The 23,725-nt window shown below is 39.8% G+C and overlaps 1 protein-coding gene across 8 annotated transcripts in view; it reads right to left on the reverse strand.

Annotated features, from left to right (window-relative positions):
- Window positions 1-23,725, reverse strand: part of BTRC (beta-transducin repeat containing E3 ubiquitin protein ligase) — a 271,743-nt gene that overhangs the window by 17,438 nt on the left and 230,580 nt on the right. For all 8 annotated transcript variants that reach the window (XM_089683277.1, XM_089683276.1, XM_089683275.1 and 5 more), the window contains 4 exons: window positions 22,581-22,830; window positions 20,275-20,393; window positions 14,838-14,948; window positions 2,109-2,187 (listed from right to left, as the gene is read on the reverse strand). In XM_089683277.1, the coding sequence (XP_089539403.1) occupies window positions 2,109-2,187; window positions 14,838-14,948; window positions 20,275-20,393; window positions 22,581-22,830 (559 nt within the window). The remainder of the gene's footprint in view (window positions 1-2,108; window positions 2,188-14,837; window positions 14,949-20,274; window positions 20,394-22,580; window positions 22,831-23,725) is intronic.

Below are 23,725 nucleotides of genomic sequence, written 5' to 3' on the forward strand. Positions count from 1 at the left end.
GCCTCCACAGTCACCAGATCTCGATCCAATAGAGCACCTTTGGGATAAGGTGGAATGCGAGATTCGCATTGTTGATGTGCAGCTGAGAAATCTGCAGCAACTGTGTGATGCTATCATGTTAATATGGACCAAAAACTGTGAGGAATGTTTCCAACACCTTGTTGAATCTATACCATAAAGAATTAAGGCAGTTCTGAAGGTAAAAGGAGGTCCAACCCGGTACTAGCAAGGTGTACCTAATAATACAGTGGCTGGTGAGTGTATATCAACATTTAAAGATCCTGACAGTTTATAATAAAAGCACTTATCCCACCCTTAGTGATATTACATATATCCCCTGTTTGACTGCCCAATCTATAACTTACTGTACACTTAGTATAGTACTTTATGGTGGATTTAGTCACGAGACAACATATTAAACAACCAAACACACACCACACCGTGTGTGTGTGTATACATATATATATATATATATATATATATATATATACATACATATACACACACACACACACACATATATGTTACGGTGTGTTATAAATTTAATTTGTACCCTTTGATTGTTATATAATTACACCTTTAGATTCTAATCATTATTTTGATACATGTGTAACTGTACTGCTTTTTTTTGCATAAAAAGAATACAACACTTATCTTAATATTAAATTAAATATTAAAGTGTAAGTTCAGCTTCTCAGAAAAAATAAAAAAGTGACCACCCTACGCCGTCCTGATCCCCGCTGTACCTACCTTCATGGGTGATGAACTATCAGGGACAACGCAGCCAGTGTAGTGGTCCAGAGATTTTAAATTCCTACTTTTCTCCCACTTCTTTCTGCAAGGCTTCCAGAAAGGATCAGAATGATTCTCTGTACCAGCAATGATAAATCAGAATCACTCTGATCCGTCCCGAAAACCCTACAGAAAGAAGGGGGGAGAAGAGTAGGACTTTCAGTTCTCCAGGTCACTATAATGGCTGGGTGAGCACTCACAGCTCAACACCTATGGAGGCAAGTACAGTGGATACTGGGGGAAGCTGGATGGTGCGGGTTGTTCGTTCACCTATTCATTTTGATTCATTATTTAAGTTGAACTAACCCTTTAAGGCAGAGTTTGAGCACAGAAGAATAATGAAGATGGGAAACGTTTTGTTTTCACTCTTCATTTTGGGTTGTGGATAGCAAGTGGAGTTTAATTTATCACAGAGACCCAAGTGGGGCACTACGCTATGTATAAAATGTGAAAGCATCATGTCTGAAACTCAAGCACTGTTGAAATATTACCAATTTTGTAAGTCTATTAAGAAATTAGAACTACTCAGCCCTAGTTGCTTTACTAAACAGAGTTCTTTGTAAAAGTCTGCTGGCATCATCACAGGGGACTACACAAAAAATGGCAACAGTCCCAACCTATAACCAGCCTTAGAGGTAAGGTGCACATGGAAGGACAATGCACATTGCAAACAACCAAAGGATTTCTAAACAACACTTGCCAGCCAGCCTGGAAAACAGATGGTTTTTAATGCAAACTGTTAAGGCCAAATTGGTTGCTTTGCAGGCTGACTGGTAAGTGTTGCTATGAAATCCTTTGGTTGTTTGTGAACATCACAGAGGAGACAGTTTCTTTCCTTCCTTCTGAAGGCTCTTCATTATTGTCCGAAGCCAATAAGAGCAAAAGGAAGCGAGATCCTGTATTTTGATCTTATCCTAAGATTTTTTTAAAAAGATTCCTCACTCCACCCAGAGACAAAATCCCAACAATAATAGTTTTGTGCATCAAGATATACTTCTTCAAAGTAGAAGGAATCTGATTTTCCCTCCGTTGTTGCAATGTCACCTTTAAAAAATAAAACTATGGATCAGGTCGGCAAGTGTGGGGTCTTCAATAACGTTTTGCTAATATTGGATTACTAATTTTATTTCTATTACCAGTATGTAAAAGCTGGTAGGATTTCCCAAAAGACGACAAACAAAACTACACAATAATCTGCCCTTATAAATACCCTAATAATGTTTTAAATAACCAAGATACACTTGTGCTATATAAAAGAACGCAGTTTAAATACTTTAGTTCTGAGCAAGAGGCACAACAAATCTCTGTGTACTTACCACAAGTGTCCGCAGACAAAGTGTCCCTGCGGGAGCACGAGGATCTAAAGCAGCCACAAGGTCCCATACTTTAATTTTCCTGCAAGCCAAAGAGTAAGTTATAGATTGCTCACAACAGTAAGAGACAATGCAATAAAACGAGCCTTGTTTTTCACAAATAAAATGTTAAAGTAATAAACAATATGTAAGTATCGCAGTCAAAGCCATTTAATAAGACAGCACAAACTGCAATGGCTTCAACTTATTTTAGCCACTGGAAATGAAATCAGACGGGACCTTGCATTAAAGTGAACCTGTCAACAACTAAACTCTTGAAGTGGTTCTGAAGGCTCACGGTTTCTTACCTTCATGCATTCTATGCATGAAGGTAAAAAACCTTCTGTGTGTAGCAGCCCTCCCAGCACCCCCTTAACACTTACCTGAGCCCCATCCTGATCCAGTGATGTCCATGAGAGCCTTGGTTCTCCCGTGACTTTCACTCCTGATTGGCTGAGGCAGGAGCGGGAGTCATTGGCTCCTCAATCACAGCCAGTGAGCCAATCAGGAGAGGAAGGGGTGGGGCCAAGCCACAGCTCTGTGTGTGAATGGACACTATTGGGAGCACACCTGCGCTGGTGTCCCCCTTGGCAAACTGCTTGCTGTGGGGGCACCCAACAGGAGGGAGGGGCCAGGAGCGCTGGCGGGGGACCCTAGAAGAGGAGGATCAGGGTTGCTCTGTGCAAATGCAGATAAGTATGACATGTTTATTATTTATTTTTATTTTTTTTAAACAAGACTTTACTATCACTTTAACCAGTAAGGGTCCATGCACACTAGGCGAAATAATGCCAGAACCTCTAGCAGAAAAAGCAGCATAAAAAATGTTCATTATAGCTCGTATTGCACAAGAGTCTAAGAGTTTGTGGGCATTTGCTTTTAGAAGTGTTTTTCCCAATTTTTCACTGTTTCAATGTACACTGTAGGCTGCCAGTTGAAGGTAAGGACCTCCAAGGTGATATTCTCTGAAATATTACTGGTGCCATGCGCAACTCAGGAAAGACAGCAAGAGATTAGAGAACTCAATGGATGGCTAAAGACCTGGTGTAAGAGGGAAGGACTTGGGTTTCTAGAGCACTGGGCTGACTTTTCATTGGGGTGCAACCTATATGCTAGAGATGGTTTACACCTAAATGGAAGGGGGTCTGCTGTACTGAGGGAGAGGTTTATGGGAAGGCTGGAGGAGTATTTAAACTAGGATCGAGGGGGGAGGGAGAATTAGATTATAACGGAGTCGTTAGATCAGACGGGGTCAGTACTTATTGGTGGGAGGAATTGGTACCATTTGTATGAAAATAAATAAATAATATGCAAAATTCTTGTGCATAAGGTGTCAATGAATTAAAGTATTTGTTCACCAATGCCAGAAGTCTGCCAAGCAAAATAGATGAGTTGGAAGCTTTGGTGCATGAAGAGAACTATGATTGAATTGGTATTGCTGAATCTTGCCTTAATTTTTCATATGACTTGACCATTAATATTCCTGGCTATGTTCTCTTTTGGAAAGACAAGTTAAATAGGAAAGGTGGTGGTGTCTGTCTCTATGTGAGAAGTGATCCCCAAGCGAGTGTGAAAGGACCTAGTTGATGGAGTGTGATGAGGCTGAAGCATTATGGGCGGAACAGAACATGGGGGTGCGTACTACAAAGGTAATCAATGGAGTTTGTTATAGGCCTCCTAGTGTTAATGAGGAGGTGGAGACTCAGCTCCTTGCACAGATCAAAAGGGCTGCAAGGGTTGGGACAGTGATAATAATGGGGGATTTTAACTACCAGGAAATTGACTGGCGTAATGGTACTGCAGGAACAGTTAAAAGAGCAAACAATTTTAAACCTACTACAGAAACATTTTATGGTACAGTTCATAGAGGCCCCAACTTGGAATGATGCTCTGCTGGACCTGGTAATCTCAAACCATGCAGAGTTTATTATGAATGCCCATATAAAAGAACATCTGGTTAGCAGTGACCATAACATGAATTCATTCATTGTTAGCTGTAAAACAGCAGACACATACGTGAAAAATAAAAAAGCTCAATTTTAAGAGAGCTAATTTTCCAAGGCTGAGAGCTGCTGTCCAAGACATAGACTGTGAGGGAATATTGGCATCAATGGACACAACACAGAAATGGGAGTTCTTCAAAAAGACTGTATGTCAACACACTGCAAAATATATTCCCAGGGGTAACAAGTTTAAAAGGCTAAATATCAAACCTATGTGGCTTACGGCCAAAGTTAAAAAAGCTATAGATAATAAGAAAAGAGTTTTTATTAAATATAAAAATGAAGGAACGCTATCATCCTTTAAACATTACAAATAATATAACAGAATATGCAAAAAGAAAATAAAGGTCGCAAAAATTAAAAACGAACGACAGATTGCAAAAGATAGCAGGACCAACCCCCAAAAATTATTCAAATATATTAATAGTAAAAAGATCCAGTCTGAGCATTAGGCCCTTTACAAAATAATCTAGAGTGGGTGACTGGGGACAAAGAGAAGGTAAAATTTATTAAATACCTTCTTCAGATCTGTGTATACAAAGGAGCATAGGGGAGCTGATGTCCAGATGATCCACATTGGTTCACAATTGTTATGATCCAAAAATATTTAGACAGAATAAAGGTGAATAAAGCACCTGGACTGGATGGCATACACCCACAGGTCTTTAAAGAACTGAGATCTGTCATTTCAAAGCCATTGTTTCTAATTTTTAGGGACTCTTTAATGACTGGCATAGTACCACTGGATTGGCGTAAGGCCAATGTGGCACCAATATTTAAAAAGGGGTCAAAGTCTTTACCAAGTAATTATAGACCTGTTAGTTTAACTTCTATAGTTGGGAAGATACTGGAGAGTTTAATAAAAGACCACATAGATGAGTTCTTGCTGGAAATAAATATTTTAAGCAGTAGACAGCATGGATCATGAAAGACAGAAGTTGTCAAACAAATCTTATTTCTTTTTATGAGGAGGTGAGTAAAACCTTGGACAGAGGGGTGGCGGTGTACGTGGTATACTTGGATTTTGCAAAAGCGTTCCCCACACACGGCTAATGTGTAAGGTAAAGTCTACAGGCTTAGAAGAATCCGTATGTAAATTGATAGAAAACTGGCTAAAAGATCGTATTCATAGAGTAGTGGTTAATGATTCATACTCTGAATGGTCTAGGGTTGTCAGTGGTGTACCCCAAGTTTCAGTGTTGGGACCCTTACTTTTTAATATAATTATAAACAATATAGGGTCTGGGATTATAAATACCATTTCAGTCTTTGCAGATGACAGCAAGCTGTGCAGTGGAATAATGTCCTTACAGGATGTCTCCAACTTACAAGCCGGCCTCAATGCACTGTTTAATTGGGCAACTATGTGGCAAATGAGGTTTAATGTTGATAAATGTAAGGTTATGAACTTGGGGGCTACGAATATGCATGCATCATACATAATAGGGGGGGGGGGGGTACAACTGGGGGAATCAATGGTGGAGAAGGATCTGGGAATTCTGGTAGATTACAAGCTTAATAATGGCATGAAATGCCAAGCTGTGGTTTCTAAAGCGAGTAAAATCCTTGTATTAAAAGAGGTATAGACTCCAGACAGAGAGATATAATTTTACCCCTGTACAAATAATTAGTAATACCTCATCTGGAATATGCAGTTCAGTTTTGGGCACCAATTCACAAAAAGAACATTGGGGAACTGGAGAAAGTACAGAGAAGGGCAACTAAACTGATATGAGGCATGGAGGAGCTCAGCTATGAGGAAGGATTAGACAAACAATTTATTCTCTCTTCAGAAGAGGAGATTAAGGGGGATATGATCAAAATGTATAAATACATCAGTTGTTCATATAGTGAACTAGGTGTAGAGTTATTCACCCTGAGGGCATCACAGAGGACAAGGGGGCACTCTTTACGTCTGGAGGAAAAGAAATGTAATCTCCAAACACAGAAAGGTTTCTTCACAGTGAGAGCTGTGAAAATGTGGAATATACTCCCTCAAGAGTTGGTTCTGGCCAGCTTAGTGGATTGCTTTAAAAAATGCCTGGATTCTTTCTTGAATACACAGAATATAACTGGATACTAACATTTAGAGGTAAAGTTGATCCAGGGAATGTCCAATTGCCTCTCGGGGGATCTGGAAGGAATTTTTTTTCCCCTGCAGGAGCAAATTGGATCATGATTTGCTGGGTTTTTTTGCCTTCCTCTGAATCAACTTTGGGTGTAGGATTATAACTTTTTTTTTTTTTTTTTAAATGGTTGAACTGGATGGGCTTTTGTCTTTTTTTCAGCCAAATTAACTATGTAACTTGAAAATGCCACTTTTAGGCACATTTATGAGAGTGAAAGTGGTAGTAAAGTCTTTTAAGTTGTACCTACAGGTAAGCCTATAATAAGGCACTTGCACTGTTTATGAGATATTTACACAGCATGCAGCCGGTGACGTCACTGGCGCACGTACTCTGAAGAAATGACATAGCCATGCTAGACCTTCGGAGCCCCTGCCACAGCCGAGTGACGTCATTGCGGCTCCAGCCATTCAATAGGCCAGAGCCCACGAACCCGAAAGGAAGACCAGGTGAAGGTGGCAGCAACGTGGAGCCGTGACAGTGCTGCACTGGAGAGCTCCATGTAAAAGGTAAGTCTGCCATTATGTACTAGTATGTGGTGCATACTAGTACATTATAACCTAAACCTGCAGGGGCCCATTGTTTGTTTGTTTTTTGCCCTGGCAGTTTACTATCGCCTTAACGTTTTTTTCTGCCTGAAAGCTCTTCTCAAAAATGTAGTTCTGAAGGGGTTTTTTTTTCTTGCCTCTAAACAACCCTCTAAAAATATGCCTGTAAACTCCCTAATGTACATGGATACACAGGATAACACAGAATGTACAAGGATACACAGGATAACACAGAATGTACATGGATACACAGGATAACACAGAATGTACATGGATACACAGGATAACACAGAATGTACATGGATACACAGGATAACACAGAATGTACATGGATACACAGGATAACACAGAATGTACATGGATACACAGGATAACACAGAATGTACATGGATACACAGGATAACACAGAATGTACATGGATACACAGGATAACACAGAGCTGCTTCTACAGGCTGAAGAAAAAAAAGAAAACCGCAAAACACCTGTATAAGGAGCATTATTTATGTCCAGGGTTCATGGACCCTAAAAGTCGTGCTTAAGAACAGGCATTTTGTTAATTTTCTTAGCCAATAAAGCTACCGCTGTTTGTCCCTCTAATCCTGATTTCACTGTGTCAAAAAGGTGAGTATAAAACTGCTTTAAATGATTTTGGTTTATTTATTTCGCGCATACATTCTCTGTTTACATTTTCTTGCTGATCTCTTAGAATGCTGGGAGAAATATCAAAGGAGACACAAGAAATTTTAAGGGGGCTGCTGGGAGCACACATTTGGAATTATTGGTTTGTAAAGGGGCTGTAATAGCAGTGATCTTTTGTATTCTATCGTAACATCTCCAGTCACTGACCGTCTCCTGAAGCATGTCCCAGTCTTGAGCAGAAAATATTGTATGTTCACAGTTTCTGGCTATTTTTCTGCAACATGTTTGCAGTCTCTCACAGCTTTCTGTAGCATTACATTCTTTGAATATTATGTGTGCCCCTTTGGTGATGTCACCTGAGCCCTCCAATAGCAAGTAAGTTGACCACCACTGCACTAGACCATGAATCAATACATCCATATGTGACATCATCAGGTCTTGTGGCATTTGCCAGATTGCCAATGATATCTTAAGGAATAATAAAGGTATGACGCATCACAAGTTAACCTCAGTCTATAAACTGGGTTAGGAATTTTGAAATAATGCGAAGATGACAGTTCCATTTTGCATGTATGATATGGATGTGAAACTTCATTCACCTTTACTCAAAGGGCTGATATCCTGGACATTCTACAGCCTGTCTATCAACTGACCCAACAAACTCAGTGTGTGCACAATAGCAGCAGTGTTTGTCATGTGCAAAGGTGTAACAAGCAGCGGTGTTCACAAAGAGTCATGTGATGAAACATGAGTGAGCACCGCTGTCAAATAATGATGCTAATTAGAGCAGGGCCTATAATAACGAAGCCCCGTGGTGAACAGATCAAGAGTATAGTTTGATAAATGCTTTGACTAATGAAACATGCCTCTGCTTCGTTACAACCGAATGAAAAATAAGAATATTTTTGCCATGCAATTCTAAAATTAACCAAGACAAATAACTTGAGAACAGGTGATGTTAATTAATGGAGCACTTAATGACACCTGATATCGAAACAACAAATCGTTTGTATTCTAATTCCTATGAAAGGAATCTTTCATGTTCAACTTTCCCCAGCATCACTTTGGTTACTTAGAAAAGCAGCTCATGTTCTTAAAGGAGAAGTACAGCGGTGGCTGACAGACAGTCACTGCTCTCTGCTCAGAGCGGCTGTGAGTTCTCACCCTTAGAGTCGGCGAGGGACAGATAAAGCATCGGACCAATGCTGCATCCACCTAGGTAAGTATAACTGGGCAAAAAAAAAACCTAAAACAAAACCCTACTTTTAAAGGCCAACCCAACCCAAAGAGCCAAATAATTGGATGAGACTTATAGAAATTTCTTTACCTGTTAGGATTGGACAGCAAAGCACATAGACTTGTGATTCTTATGCTTTGCTTAATGGCTGTAAGGCATAAGGAGGGTGACATTTTTTTTTAGAACCTGCCATTCTGCAGTCTCTGAAACTATGCAATACCTTTTTTCTCCTATTAGGTCCAAATGAAGGCCTTGTTGCACTGGTGATGCCACAATGGGTCTCCCTCTTTTGTGATGTTATTAGCGAAACTCAACGATGGAACATTTTATTTACTGTATAGCTTTGGAATAATGTTACATTGTTAACCACTTCATCAGGCCAGGCAATATAATTCAATAAAGTGACTAGGTGCTTTTATTCTACTTAACCTCTTCCTGTCCGGCCCATTGCCAATAAACGGCCGGACGGGAGCGCTGCCGATGCGGGTGGACGTTTCTAAACATCCCCCCGCATCCATTGCCTGTGTGTACTCCCTGGGAGCGTGGGGCACCGCGATCGGTGCCCGCAGTGTTCTCGGGACACAGCGGAACATGGATCGTGTCCTCCAAACACGACAAGTTGTGTTTCTACCAAACAGTTCTATTTTGGTTTCATCTGACCATATGACATCCTCCCAATCCTCTTCTGGATCATCCAAATGCTCTCTAGCAAACTTCCGACGGGCCCGGACATGTACTGGCTTAAGCAGGGGGACACGTCTGGCACTGCAGGATCTGAGTCCCTGGCGGCGTAGTGTGTTACTGATGGTAGCCTTTGTTACGTTGCTCCCAGCTCTCTGCAGGTCATTCACTAGGTCCCCCCGTGTGGTCCAGGGATTTTTGCTCACCGTTCTTGTGATCATTTTGACCCCACGGAGTGAGATCTTGCGTGGAGCCCAGATCGAGGGAGATTATCAGTGGTCTTGTATGGCTTCCATTTTCTAATTATTGTTCCCACAGTTGATTTGTTCACACCAAGCTGCTTGCCTATTGCAGATTCAGTCTTCCCAGCCTGGTGCAGGTCTACAATTTTGTTTCTGGTGTCCTTCCACAGCTCTTTGGTCTTCACCATAGTGGAGTTTGGAGTGTGACTGTTTGAGGTTGTGGATAGGTGTCTTTTATACTGATAACAAGTTCAAACAGGTGCCATTGATACAGGTAATGGGTGCAGGACAGATGAGCCTCTTAAAGAAGAAGGTACAGGTCTGTGAGAGCCAGAAATCTTGCTTGTTTGTAGGTGACCAAATACTTATTTTCCACCATAATTTGCAAATAAATTCTTTCCAAATCAGCCAATGTGATTGTCTGGATTTTTTTTCTCATTTTGTCTCTCATAGTTGAGGTCTACCTATGATGCCAATTACAGGCCTCTCTCATCTTTTTAAATGGGAGAACTTTAACAATTGGTGGCTGACTAAATACTTTTTTGCCCCACTGTGTATATATATATATATATATATATATATATATATATATATAAAAAATGTAAAACATTTTTTTTTTTAATTATAATTTTTGGTTATAAACTAATGTGTTTTTTTCTTTTAATAAAAAGATAGATGAATACCTTTTGGCCAAGATTTATTTGCAAAATTTTATAAGAAACACTTTTTTTCCCAAATTTTTGGTCTTTTTCATTTATATAGCAAAAAAATTAAAATCCCAGTGGTGAATAAATACCAACAAAATAAAGTTTTATCTATCTCAAAGAAATGCAAAAAATTTCATATGGGTACAGTGTTGCATTACCGCACAATTGTCATTCAAAGTGTGATAGCACTGAAAGTTGAAAACTGGCCTGGACTGGAAGGGGGTGAAAGTGTCCGGACTTGAAGTGGTTTATAAACCTTTTTTACTTTTCTATCTTAGTCTACTTTTTTGAGCTCCTCTATACTAGGACCAATATAGAAGGTTTTGGATCATCAACAGGGCAAGGTATATTCCGCATACTGATACATTACAGTTAAGCTGGCTATAACCAGCAGAATTCTGTTTGAACATTATTATGGAATTAAAAAAAAAAAAAAAAAATCTCTCCTCTTTCCTGTCTTAACCTGGCCACCATTGTCTAGAACGGTTCACTCTCATCCTCACTGAACGCACTTGCTCCTCTAAAGACACGAAGAGTCAGGCCCAGACCGTTACAACCTTGGCAAACTGACAACACCAGAAACCTCAAGAGACACTGCCGTGCTCTTGAACGACTGTGGCATAAAACCTTCCCTGCAAGGATTTCACCTTATATAATTCTGCCCTCCTAAAATACAATTCCGCCTCCATGCTGTCAAAGAAACCTACTTTGTCTCTGCTATTAATATCTTGACATCCAGTCCTTGTCGGCTCCTCGCTACCTTTAACTCTCTGCTTTGTCCCCCACCCCCTTTAACCATTAACTCACTCACTGCCCAAGAGATTGCCAATCATTTCAAAGACCAGATTGAAGCAATATGTGAAGGCACATCCACTATACAGATATCTTCTCATCTTCCCCACTTAAATTACGTTATCTAACAGCACAGCCAACACTTTCCTCTTTTGAACTGGCTGCTACTGAGTTTGTTACCAAACGTTTCTCAGATGCCCACCTAATCAACTGTCCCCTGGATCCTGTTCCCTCGCAACTACTATGATCACCCTCTCCTTCTACCCTATGCTCTCTAACTCACATCTTCAATCTCTTCCTATCTATTGGTACCTTCCTCTCCCCCCTAAAGCATGCACAGATCACTCCCATACTTAAAAAGCCCTCACTGGACTGCACCAACCTGAACAAGTTAAAGTGGTAATAAACCGAAAAAAATCAAAATTGAAATGACCAGTCTACCTCACACAGCATAACAGCTAATGTCATATTTTCCGTAGTCTGGTCAAGAAAGGAGCAGCCAGTCAATTCTCTTTGCTTTCCTATGGTAAGAAAACCCCCCCAAAAAAGTGTCGCAACACCCCCCTCTCCTGTGACTGACAGACTAACTAGGAGTCTCATGCATGAGCATGAGAGAAGGGGGCATGTGTCCCGCAGCCATCCACACAGGTCACTCCCAAAATAGCCTAGCTTGGGAATTACTCAGCAGACCATGCCAACACTATGTGCTTATCTCTATTAAGAGAGGAGGATGGGGGATGCATGCTTTCACAGGTCATCATTATCAATGGGGGGGGGGGGGGGGGTTCAAACTAACAGCCTCACACAGATTTATCTCCACAGCTGACAGGGAGAAAGCCGAGCAGCAGGATCACAATTAACCCCTCAATGACAGGCCACTTTAACTGTGTAACTATCAGGTGTTACTTGAAAGTAGGGCACTACAGTAAAAGTGCCCAACCATTGAGGGGTTAATCGTGATCCTTCTGCTTGGCTCCCTCCCCGGAGCTGTGGGGTTAAATCTGTGTGAGGTTGTTTGGCTCCCGATGACCAGTGAAAGCATGTATGCCCCCTCCTCCTCCCTTAGTAGAGATAAGCACATAGTGTCGACGGGGTCCCGCTGAGTAATTCCCAACAGTTGCTCAGCTCCCTCCAGCCTATGAAAGTCTGCAGTCTCCGATGCCTCAAATGCTGCACAGTGTTATGGGGATAATTGTTTTCTCAGTCTCCTCAGGCTGGAGCTGACTCCTAATTAGTCTGTCACAGAAGAGGGGGTGTGGTGACAGAAATGTTTTTCACGTGTCGGGTTTTTTTCACAATTTGCCCCTTTTTAACCAGTGAAACCACCAAGCTACTCAGTCACTCCCTTGCTATCTCTCGCCTTGACTATTGCAACTCCTTTCTCATGGGCCCACCTCTACTTAGACTCTCCCCTCTTCAGTCTATCATGAATGCTGCTGCCAGAATCATCTACATTACCAGCCACTCAGTGTCTGCCACCCCTCTCTGCCAGTCCCTTCCCTGGCTTCCAATTGCCCAGCAAATTAAATTCAAAGTACTAACAATAGCATACAAAGCTATTCACAACCCTGCCCTACATCACCAGTCTCCAAACGTCACCCAAACCATCCTTTACGCTCCTCTCATGACCTCCTGCTCTCAAGCTTCCTTGTCTCCTTCTACCATGCTCGTCTCCAGGACTTCACTAGAGCCTTCTCATCCTCTGGAACACTCTACCTCAATCTGTTCTGCTATCCCCTATGCCTTTGGGCAATCCCTGAAAACTGATCTCTTCAGGGAAGCTGATCACACCTCCAACTAGACATTTATCAGTTTCATCAGCTCACCCCCCCCAGTTATAACCCTTTGTATCACTTGTCTCACCCTATTAGATTGTAATCTCTCATGAGCAGGGCCCTCTCAATCCTCTTGTTTTTTATTGTATTGTAACTGTACTGTCTCCCTTTATATTTTAAATAGCTGCACAAACTGTTGGCTCTATATAAATCCTGTATAATAATAATAATAATCTTGCCATCATTGTGTCAACTAAATATATTCAAAAGAGCTTGAATTGAACCCCAAATGTATTAAACAGGCTTGTTTACTACCTTGTATGATTTTTCGCAAGCAAAACCACATTTACAGTTAGAATTTTAATCTTCAAGAAAAATTTTCCCTGCCTCTTCAAAATTTCTCAACATTGCGGTCGAAAATGATCGTAGATATGCTCCTACTAGCCATTAGAAAATCAAATGAATGTTCCAAAAATTTAATTTTTTAATACTAAATTCTACTGGTGTATTCCTAGCTTTACCATTGGTTGAGTAGAGACAGCTGACATTGCTATCTGTGCAGGTATTATTGACTTAACTGAAGAACCAATAATAGGTCCCCAGCTTTACATACAGGTACCTCACCATGGGATTAGAATACTACCAAGCTCTCACCCCTTTACAGTTTTTTCTCCTTATATTACAGATCAGTCACTCTTGATATTAACTTTCATTTGCTGCATGGCCACTTAGTAAAAAAACAGATCACAGGTAACTATGATAGCTGAAAAGAAATATGTTCTCATGGAAAATACTGAAAAGTGGATACACATTTCCCTAGCTATTAAAAAAAAAGGCACTGTTACAAGGCAACACTTAAAAAGGTTGCATGGCTTGCAAACATTGTGCAATGTATGTCAGCCTTAGAGCAATGCAAGACGCTAGTAAACTCTGCACTAATGTAATGTAGTAGCCTTACAGCAGTGTTGCACTAGTGATCCTGTAGTGGTGCAAACTCATCAGCATCCAGATTAGTAAGAGTAGAGAGAACACTCACAAAGCTCCTATAGTGTTACTCCCACCCTGCAGTAAGGTGCCCATCAGTCACTGCTTCCTCACAGAAGTGTGAGACTCTGCAGCATTTTGGGCCAGTGAGGGAGAGATGCCATAGAAGCAGGTGAGTACTTTCTTTAATGATCCTGTAACTTCAAGCCAAAAGAAAAAATTTAATTTCAGCCAATCTGCAAAGAAGTTAATTTTTACACAGAGTTTCACAGCTGTTATCCAAGGATTGCTAAGGCATCTGTGACATGAGAAAGAAGCCAATAAAAAGCTCACTACAGCCTCTATGCACAGATGTTGTAAGGATAGCAAGCAGAATGGCATGAATAACTTTAACTAGACAGCAAATACTACTACTACAATACCAACCATACAGATAAGTATCTAAAGCTCTACATAGATATGAAATCTTTAACAGATATGCTTGTGAATATTATAACTTCCTACATATGCTGCACCTTGAGGATACAACAGTCATTTTATCAAAATGTCCCTTCAATACCAGTTCAATACCTTAACTGATCCAAAAGATGTTTGCCGTAAGGCATATGTACAACTGGTGACATAAGCACAATGAAGGATGTGATAAACCTCACTATTGTGTTATTTATTTATTTCTCCATAGGTTAGAGAGCTACACACATCAAAGGCCCAAAAATAATAGTTATAGGTGGGAATCCTCTTAACGATAATAGCACATAGACTGTTTTTCAGTTTGAGCATTTTTTTTTTTTAAGGTTATCTGCTGAGCACATTCTCTTTACAGGTTTCTACTGGTGCTTTTACAGCTCTCTGTGATAAAAGAAGCACATTACCCTTGGTCTTTAACTCATACCCTATGATTAATTCCTCTTATCACTTAATAAACAAAAATTTAAGACTGAACTTGAAAACAACCGTACCCGTCGTATGCTCCACTGACTATTCTCTTGTTGTCAAAACGGATGCATCGTACCAGTTCTTCGTGTCCCTCCAGAACTCGTAAACATGCTCCACACTCAATATCCCATAGCCTGAAAGATAAGGAAATCTCCACATGAAATATAAAGGGCCATCCCAAAGTCTTCTATATCACCTGAAATGTCAGATAATCCAAAACTAATATTGTAGATAAGGTAGTGCCAACGTAGATAACCCACCAGCCCAGTTTACCAAAGTTATGAATGGATTTAACCCTCATTGTTGGCTCACTGCTAAAGCCATCAAGATCAAAAAGAAGACAGAGTGTGACTCAACATAGTAGTGCCCATTCATAACTGAAATAAGAGTACAAGGAAAATGAACATTAAAATATTTTTAGATAAAATAAGTGTCCTTTTGGGCTAAAAAGCCCTCTTCCACATCCATTGTCCTTTGTAATCAACAGTGAAATATTGACCCAATGCATATATATGCGAACAGAAAGTCCATAGGTGCTGAAATAACCAATAGCTGTGTGTAGAAAGCATCTTCGAAAAGACAATCTTAAAGAGAGTGGACAGAAGCAGCAGAAGACCATGCTGGGATCCAAACCTGCCAGCTAGGAACAGAAAAATAAGGCTATATTGTGCATGGTCTGACAAATCTTGTTTTTGCTGAAAAAAAGCAGATGTTAATCTTAATATCAGAATGCGCTCTTGTTTTGTTTACAGAGCCTCACTATATCTGACTGCAACACCTGCAAATTCATCTATAGAAGTGCACCAGAGAAACTATAATGCTGCACCTACCTGTCATGGACAAACAGATTTCAAAGAGAACTCATGTGAATAGTGACCATTGGGGCTCCCTCTAATGCCCATTATTGTTGCTCCATATATGTACATACACTCCTGCCATGGAGTCACCTACAAAATATGCAGTCTGTCCTAGGAAATAATCGCATATATATTGGATTATATTGGGCCTGCAGGCACAGCTGTCTGCTTCGCCTCTGTTCATTGCTATATTGCACCTTTAATGACCTCACTTGGTTAACTCCAGCTTCAAAATGACAGATATTGCTTGCACTGATAGAATTGTTTAATATGATGCTACAGCATAAATGGCCTCAATCCTAAGCCAAAGTGCTAAAACAGTCAAGCATCCTCGCTGGGCATCTGGCCGCTCTGGAAAGTATCCTATCCTAGCCGATCCCTCACTCAGCATGAGTAGGTAAGACGTCCTTTCTACCTTGCTTGAATTTACACACTACTTGGATCCACAGAAAAAAAATTCCCAGCTTAGGCACTGAATGCAAGTACAAGAAAGGTTTTATTCCTATATGCCAATCAAAAGCGCAACGTGTCTTGAAAAAGCATTCATACCCCTTGAAATTTTCCACATTTTGTCATGTTACAACCAAAAACATAAATGTATTTTATTGTGATTTTATAAGATAGACTAACACAAAGTGGCACATAATTGTGAAGTGGAAGGAAAATGATAAATGGTTTTAAAACATTTTTTACAAATAAATATCTGAAAAATGTGGCGTGCATTTGTACTTAGCCCCTTTACTCTGATACCACTAATTAAAATCTAGTGGAACCAATTGCCTTCAGAAGTCACCTAATTAGTAAAGGGAGTCCACCTGTGTGTAATTTAATCTCAGTATAAATACAGCTGTTCTGTGAAGCCCTCGGAGCTTTGTTAGAAGACATTAGTGAACAAACAGCATTATGAAGGCCAAGGAACACACCAGACAGGTCAGTGATAAAGTTGTGGATAAGTTTAAAGCAGGGTTAGGTTACATCTCACGGAGCACTGTTCAATCCATCATAAGAAAATGGAAAGAGTATGGCACAACTGAAAACCTACCAAGACATGGCTGTCCACCTAAACTGACAAGCCGAGCAAGGAGAGCATTAATCAGAGAAGCAGACAAGAGGTCCATGGTAACTCTGGAAAAGCTGCAGAGATTCACAGCTCAGGTGGGAGAATCTGTCCACAGGACAACGATTAGTCGTGCACTCCACAAATCTGGCCTTGTGGCACGAAGAAAGTCATACCAAGTCCCAATTGCAGTTTGCAAGAAGCCATGTAGGGGACACAGCAAACATGTGGAAGAAGGTGCTCTGGTCAGATGAGACCAACATTGAACTTTTTGGCCTAAAAGCAAAACGCTATGTGTGGCGGAAAACTAACACTGCACATCACCCTGAACACACCATCCCCATCTTGAAACATGGTGGCAGCAGCATCAAGTTGTGGGGATGCTTTTCTTCAGCAGGGACAGGGAAGCTGGTCAGTGTTGATGGAAAGATGGATCGAGCCAAAAACAGGGCAATCTTAGAAGAAAACCTTATTCGACTCTGCAAAAAACTTGAGACTGGGGTGGATGTTCACCTTCCAGCAGGACAACAACCTTAAATATACAGCCAGAGCTACAATGGAATGGTTGAGATCAAAGCATACTCGTGTGTTAGAATGGCCCAGTCAAAGTCCAGACCTAAATCCAACTGAGAATCTGTGGAAAGACTTGAAAAATGATGTTCACGGATGCTCTCCATCCAATCTGACAGAGCTTGAGCTATTTTTTTAAAGAAGAATGGGCAAAAATTTCACTCTAGGTGTGCAAAGCTGGTAGAGACATCCCCAAAAAGACTTTCAGCTGTAATTGCAGCGAAAGGTGGTTCTACAAAGTATTAACTCAGGGAGGCTGAATACAAATGCATGCCACACTTTTCAGATGCTTATTTGTAAAAAATGTTGAAAACCATTTATCATTTTCCTTCCACTTCACAATTATGTGCCACTTTGTGTTGGTCTATCACATAAAAACCCAATAAAATAAATTTACGTTTTTGGTTGTAACATGACAAAATGTGGAAGAATTCTAGGGGTATTAATACATTTTCAATGCACTGTACTAAACTAGGTACATTTTTTTTTAAAAAGCTATTATTCAACAAGAACCCCAGGTGTGGGTCACCTATTTTTCAGTATCCCCTAACATGTCTACATTTATTACTAGTACTCTTTAACTATGTATGTTTCCTGAAAATATATTATGTTTTAAAATTACTAAAATACTTGGTCAGTTTTGTTTCATATATGATGTGTTAATCAATGACAATTTAAATATTAGCACAGAGACACTCTGATCAAGAATAACCTATAGGGAGAACCCTTGGGTATGAGCCACTAGCACCAGTGCTATCCTTTCAGATATTCAGAAGAGCTTGCTACTCAACCATTGTTAACCCCTACACAATCCAACATGGGATACTAAAATTTGTCAGATCACGTGCCCTCTTTGGGGCAAGTGATCTGACAAATTCATGACAAATGCATGGTCACACTAAGACAAGGTCAGAGCCAATTACGCAATTTGTATTATTTTCGAAAAAATAATGCTTTCTGATCTGCTATATCTTCCTATGCGTCTGTACACAAATATATAGTTACAGAAACTCACTGCTTATCCAAAGCTATTATAAAGTTGTTTTATTCTCTCTTTTGTTCTGTGGCGCTGTTTATCTCTGGATATCCATGCAGATTTTCCCATTCATCATCCAGCACAATCAACTGCCTCACTGTTCATTATTGACTGTGTAGTTTCTCTTCGCTTAGATATTGAGTATGAAATAACAGCTCCCTCAAGAAATGTATTGGCTGCTTCCCAGTAAAGATTCAAACTTTTTTCCTGCTGTGTTATTAATAATTGGACATAACTCCCACTGTTGACAAAAGTAGGATATAAAATCTTTATTCTTCAGCAACATGGGATTAAAAGGCCCAGAAAGAAAGCTGCTAGATGGAACTGTGACAGCTATAAAAAACGGTGTCTAGAGCAAAGAAGGTAACGTATCGAGTGTACAGATAAATAAGCCAAATACTAAATAATCTTATTATCAAAGCATTTTAGAGGGTTATCAATCAAGTAACTCTGTACAGATATATTGTTGAACTTTCAAGATGTGGGTATCTAAGAAAGTCTGGAAAGGTTTCCACTTCCAGCCCAAAACTTGAAAGCTCCTTCTTATAACTACAGTTTATGTCTAAACAAAATAAAAGCATACTTTATGCAGTACATTTCTGAAATTCACATACATTTTCCCCTTGCTGTATCTCCAAAAAATACTGCAACAAAAAAAAAAAACAAACACAAAAAAAAAAAAACACAACTTACTGATCCTAACAAACATCTACTGACCCAACTTCATGCATTGAGCTGACAAATCTGCCTCTGCTGCAATAAAATCCCAAGAAGTGTCCTTTGTCCTGCCTGAGCTTTCCCCTTCTGGACTACAGAACACCCACCCCTCCTAAGTAAAGTTTGTCTGTAGTCCAGCAGGTGAGAAAGTAGGTAGGGTTGACAATACTTCTTAGGATTTCAGTGCAGCAGAGGCAGATCACTACAGGAAGTTAGAAGCTTACTAGTTTTTTTTGCAGTGTTTTTCAGAGAGACAAAATATAGGGAATGTGCTTGTACTGAAGAGATGTACCACATATTTTTTTATTTTTTACATTTAGTTCAGATATATACTCCTGCAAATTTTTCCTCCAGCTCTTCACCTGTACCTCTGTACTGGATTTCAGTTTGAGTGCTGAAGGAAAAAGGACGAGTGTGCTGATTACCTGTTATACCCTAAATACGGTTGTTGTAACACACTGTTAAAAAAAAAAAAAAAGCATGGTGATAATGTGATTTTCAGATACAATACTCTAAAGCCAGCCATAAACAGGCTGAAATTCACCTGGTCTCTGCTGAATTTTGATCTATGTACGGACACTGAGGTTTTACAGAAGTTGACCAATGGATTGACTTCTGTACAGCTGCCCTGTTAGGTTCTTCCCAGCTTGCAATAACCTACAACACTGATCAATGTATTCTGACCATCCACATCCAGTGTGTGAATTGGGGAATCGAGTCAGTTTCTTTCAATTCAACCCATTGGTTGAATAAAAAAAAAACCTGACTCATCTATAGGTTAAGGTTTGTACTTTGGTCTAAATACAGATAGATTTCCAGATTTTGATTTTGCCTGCATTGAATGCTCACTGTCAAGAGGGATACTGTCTGGAAATGTTAAATCTTTAAAGAAAATCTGTATTGTGAACAAAGCAAATAGAACATGTAGATGCATTTTGAGATCTTAACAGTACACTTTTTTTTAAAACAATACCATGCTTTGCAGGGTTGGTTCTTATGCTTGCCCATCTATGTGCTTTCTGTCTGTTCTCTGACTTTGCATATTACACAGCTTGCAAAACACATATGTACCACCTACATCTTGTACCAGAACTGCTTTATGTGTGACCTCCTTCACCCATGTTAGAAAACATCATCTAAAAACGAAACCTCATTCCTTGCTGAGGCACAAAAAAACTATATGACCGCACTTCCTAGACAATAATTAGTTAGATAACATTTACCTTATGGTATTATCTGAAGAGCCACTGACCACTAGTCTGTCCCGATACTGTAGACAGGCAATGCCACGTTTGTGCCCATTTAATGTACGCACAAATTCACATGTACTCGTGTTCCATACCTGGTGACACAAACAGGAATAAAGACCAAATTTTATATACACAGAAAAAAAGTTACAAATCTAATTGTATTTTTAATCCTAAATCTACACAATAAAAGCATCTACATTTGAGCACACGCTAGTAGTATGAATAACCAGTCAGTCTCTCAAATAGTCACATATACTGTTAGTCTAGCAGGGTTGTCATTACATCACCACTCTTTCCTACAGTGGCCTTTCACAGTTGTGAAGTTACTCTCTACCTTCAAACAAATACATAAAGACATTTCTGCTAAAGACTCCGAACGGACTAGGCTTTAAAGTAGAACTATAGGAAAAAATGTTTTCTTCATATTTGACAGAGCAAAAGAGCGGGATAACCCGTCACATTTAGTTTGCCATCTCTGCGCCATTGTAGAGACTTCACTTCCTGTCCCATAGCCAAACAGCAAGTGAGAGAAAATCCCTACAAATAAAGGGAATTCTTTGGGCACCAGAACTAGGGTCCCCATGGGAAGATTTTCCCTCTATAACTTCTCTTGGGACAACCCAAAATTTGGAATTTTCTTTTACTTCCACCTTCAATGATAATGGTCAACAGGACAAATTGAGGGGACGAATCTCCTTACCGGGGGGCACAGACAGCATTAAAAACTGACAAGCTTTCTAATCTCTCTCCACTCTATTAAAAACTAAAAAAAAGTGTTGCCTATCGTTACACTTCAACTTGCCTTTGAAGCCCCTACTGGGTACTGCTGCTACTGAATCATGCACTTTTTAAAAGGGCACCATTACAAGGGAAATATGTAAAATAGCATTGCTTCTCACAAATATGCTAGCTGCCTATTTGGCGTGCTCATCCCCTGGCTCCAACACTTTGAATCAGAAGTCGGAAACAAGAATAGGGCATGTGAAAATCTGTGTCAATTTCTCTGAAGCCATCAAAGCACCAAAGCCAGATAATTAGATTTAGAAAGATATTTGTTTGATTTGCTCTCTCAAATGTGGCACATCTCTATTGATAAGTCAATGAAAACAACAATTGTAGGAAGCAGGACTTTTGAGGCACCACAAGGATTGAAATTCTATTTTAAGAAGAACAATATGACTTTATACAATCAAAATCTAAAATGACAATGACATAAAATAGCTCTGAGATAACAAACAAGAGCAAAATAATAATGAATGACCGCAAATTTATTGTATAAATATCACCCACTTTGCTAGAGCACATATACGTAATTTATGGGGGAAAACCCGTATCTCAGAGCTAGTTTATGTCATTTTCCTTTGAGATTTTGTATGAATAAAAAATCATACTTTTCTTATGAAAGTAGAATTGTAATCTTTATAGTGCCTCAAAAGTCCTACAATTATTGTTTACAGTTCTAGAAAGAGATTAGCAATGGAATTCTATGCATTTCTCTCATTAATATTTTCTTTTTTTTTTGCTTATTTAGGCCCCCTCCTCTTTGCTAAAATGTAGCACTAAACTGAAATAAATAACTGTGGTGGAAAACAGTTAATTCAAATACTTGCCTTTCCTCTGCCTTCCAGTACTGCATTGGGGTGATGGCACAATCATTCTGACAAGCTCCCGAAGAATGCAGAGTAGCCCAAATCTCACAAAATGATGCTCCTGTACAATGCAGGAATGTCTTGTAATATTTGGACTACTCCACTTTCCCCAGGATCAGGAGACCAGTAGACATTACCTTTGCATAAGATCTTGTCATAGAAAAAGTATATTAATTAATCCCTTTCTCCTCCCATGCTTTTTTCTTATTACAGCATTTTAGCAAGGAGAGAAGGCCCACACTTGGATTTAGAGAGGGTGAGTCTCCCCAACAGGGACACAGCCAGCAAACAAAACCTCACACACTTTCAACACTACCACAGCATTTTTGGTTTACATTTCATTCTTAAATGTGAATAATAAATACCTTATATTCATGCACATATAGGTATTCTGCGTGGTGACTTATAAACAGAACTAGTCATATCAGTTCCTGTCACAAAGACCTTTATCATGCTGTCTATACCGCAGTGACGAGTGCAACCATGAAGGGTTAAAAAAACAACTTTTGGCATTTTTGGTTTGTGAGAATGGGAACACAAGGAGGAAAACAACACAAAAATGAGAAAACAAACTGCAAAAGAATTTCTGCCTTAATTGTAAAGTAAAGGCATTCAGGAAATATCACCTACTTTAATAGTTCGGTCACCGGAGGCAGAGACAATGTACTTGTCATCAAAGTCCACCACATTCACTGCAGCCCTATGGCCCACTAGAACCCTTCGCAAAGTGATATCTGTTGCAGAGGCCATGTCCCATACTGCAATGGAGCGATCCTTTGAGCAGGTGACCATCATACCGTTATTAAACCGCAAATGCAGCACAGCCTCGCAGTGATGAATTAATGTATTCAGCATCTCTCCTGTGTTTACATCCCAAACCCTGCAAAAGAAGGAATCATGAAAGGTCAGAGATGCAATGGAAAAATCAGAGACAATTCTACTGTATGCCTAAAATAAAACCTTACATTCTCTGCCAGCTGTTAACTGATGCTATTATAGTTTTTTGTATCAGAGAATAATTAAAACCCGTTAGGTTTTATTTATTTGGTGTCTATGTCCTGGGGATACTTCCCTTCACTCCTGTTCTGGAGTTACAACAAGAACTAAGAAGAAATCACTTCAAACTGAAGGGATGCCTGTTCTTTACTCCAGGACAACTGCCATCAGTGGAAGATGTTCTTTTACTTCAATGGTCACCAAGACAAATAAAGCAGGTGAATCTATCCAACAGGAACACTAAGGGCAATAAAAACATGGCAGGGACTCTCTTTCCCACTCTAAAACTAGAAAAAAAAGTTTATAAACTATTGATACACTTTATACTACTGCTCATCATTTCAAGAAATTAGTGATTCCTAGTATACCTATAGTGAAATATGATCAAATAGACAAGAATTCAGGTGAGTCCCAAATAGGGAAACAAACCTATAAATCCCAATATAACCAGTAAGAGAAAACCAGCAGTAGCACAGAATTGGTGAAAATGTGCATTTACTGCAATTCAACATAAGTGCTAAATTGTATAAAACATGTCATAAATCTATAAATTGGGGAAACAAAGTAAATACTGTAGCACCAATGTGGTAAATCATATATCTGAGTAAATAGATTACCCTCAATACCAGACAGGGAGGTACACGGGCAGACTGACAAGTCATGGGGCCCCCGGGGATCATGGGGCCCCTGTGTCCTTGCCCAAACTCAAAAAAGCCTATGAAAAAGGTACCAGGGGCATCTCATGGGGCCCCCTACTGACCCCGGGCCCTCGGGCAGTG

Source organism: Staurois parvus, unplaced genomic scaffold (assembly GCF_062004578.1).
Source record: "Staurois parvus isolate SC_StPar_1 unplaced genomic scaffold, SC_StPar_1.0 ptg000303l, whole genome shotgun sequence".
Classification (NCBI taxonomy): Eukaryota; Metazoa; Chordata; class Amphibia; order Anura; family Ranidae; genus Staurois; species Staurois parvus.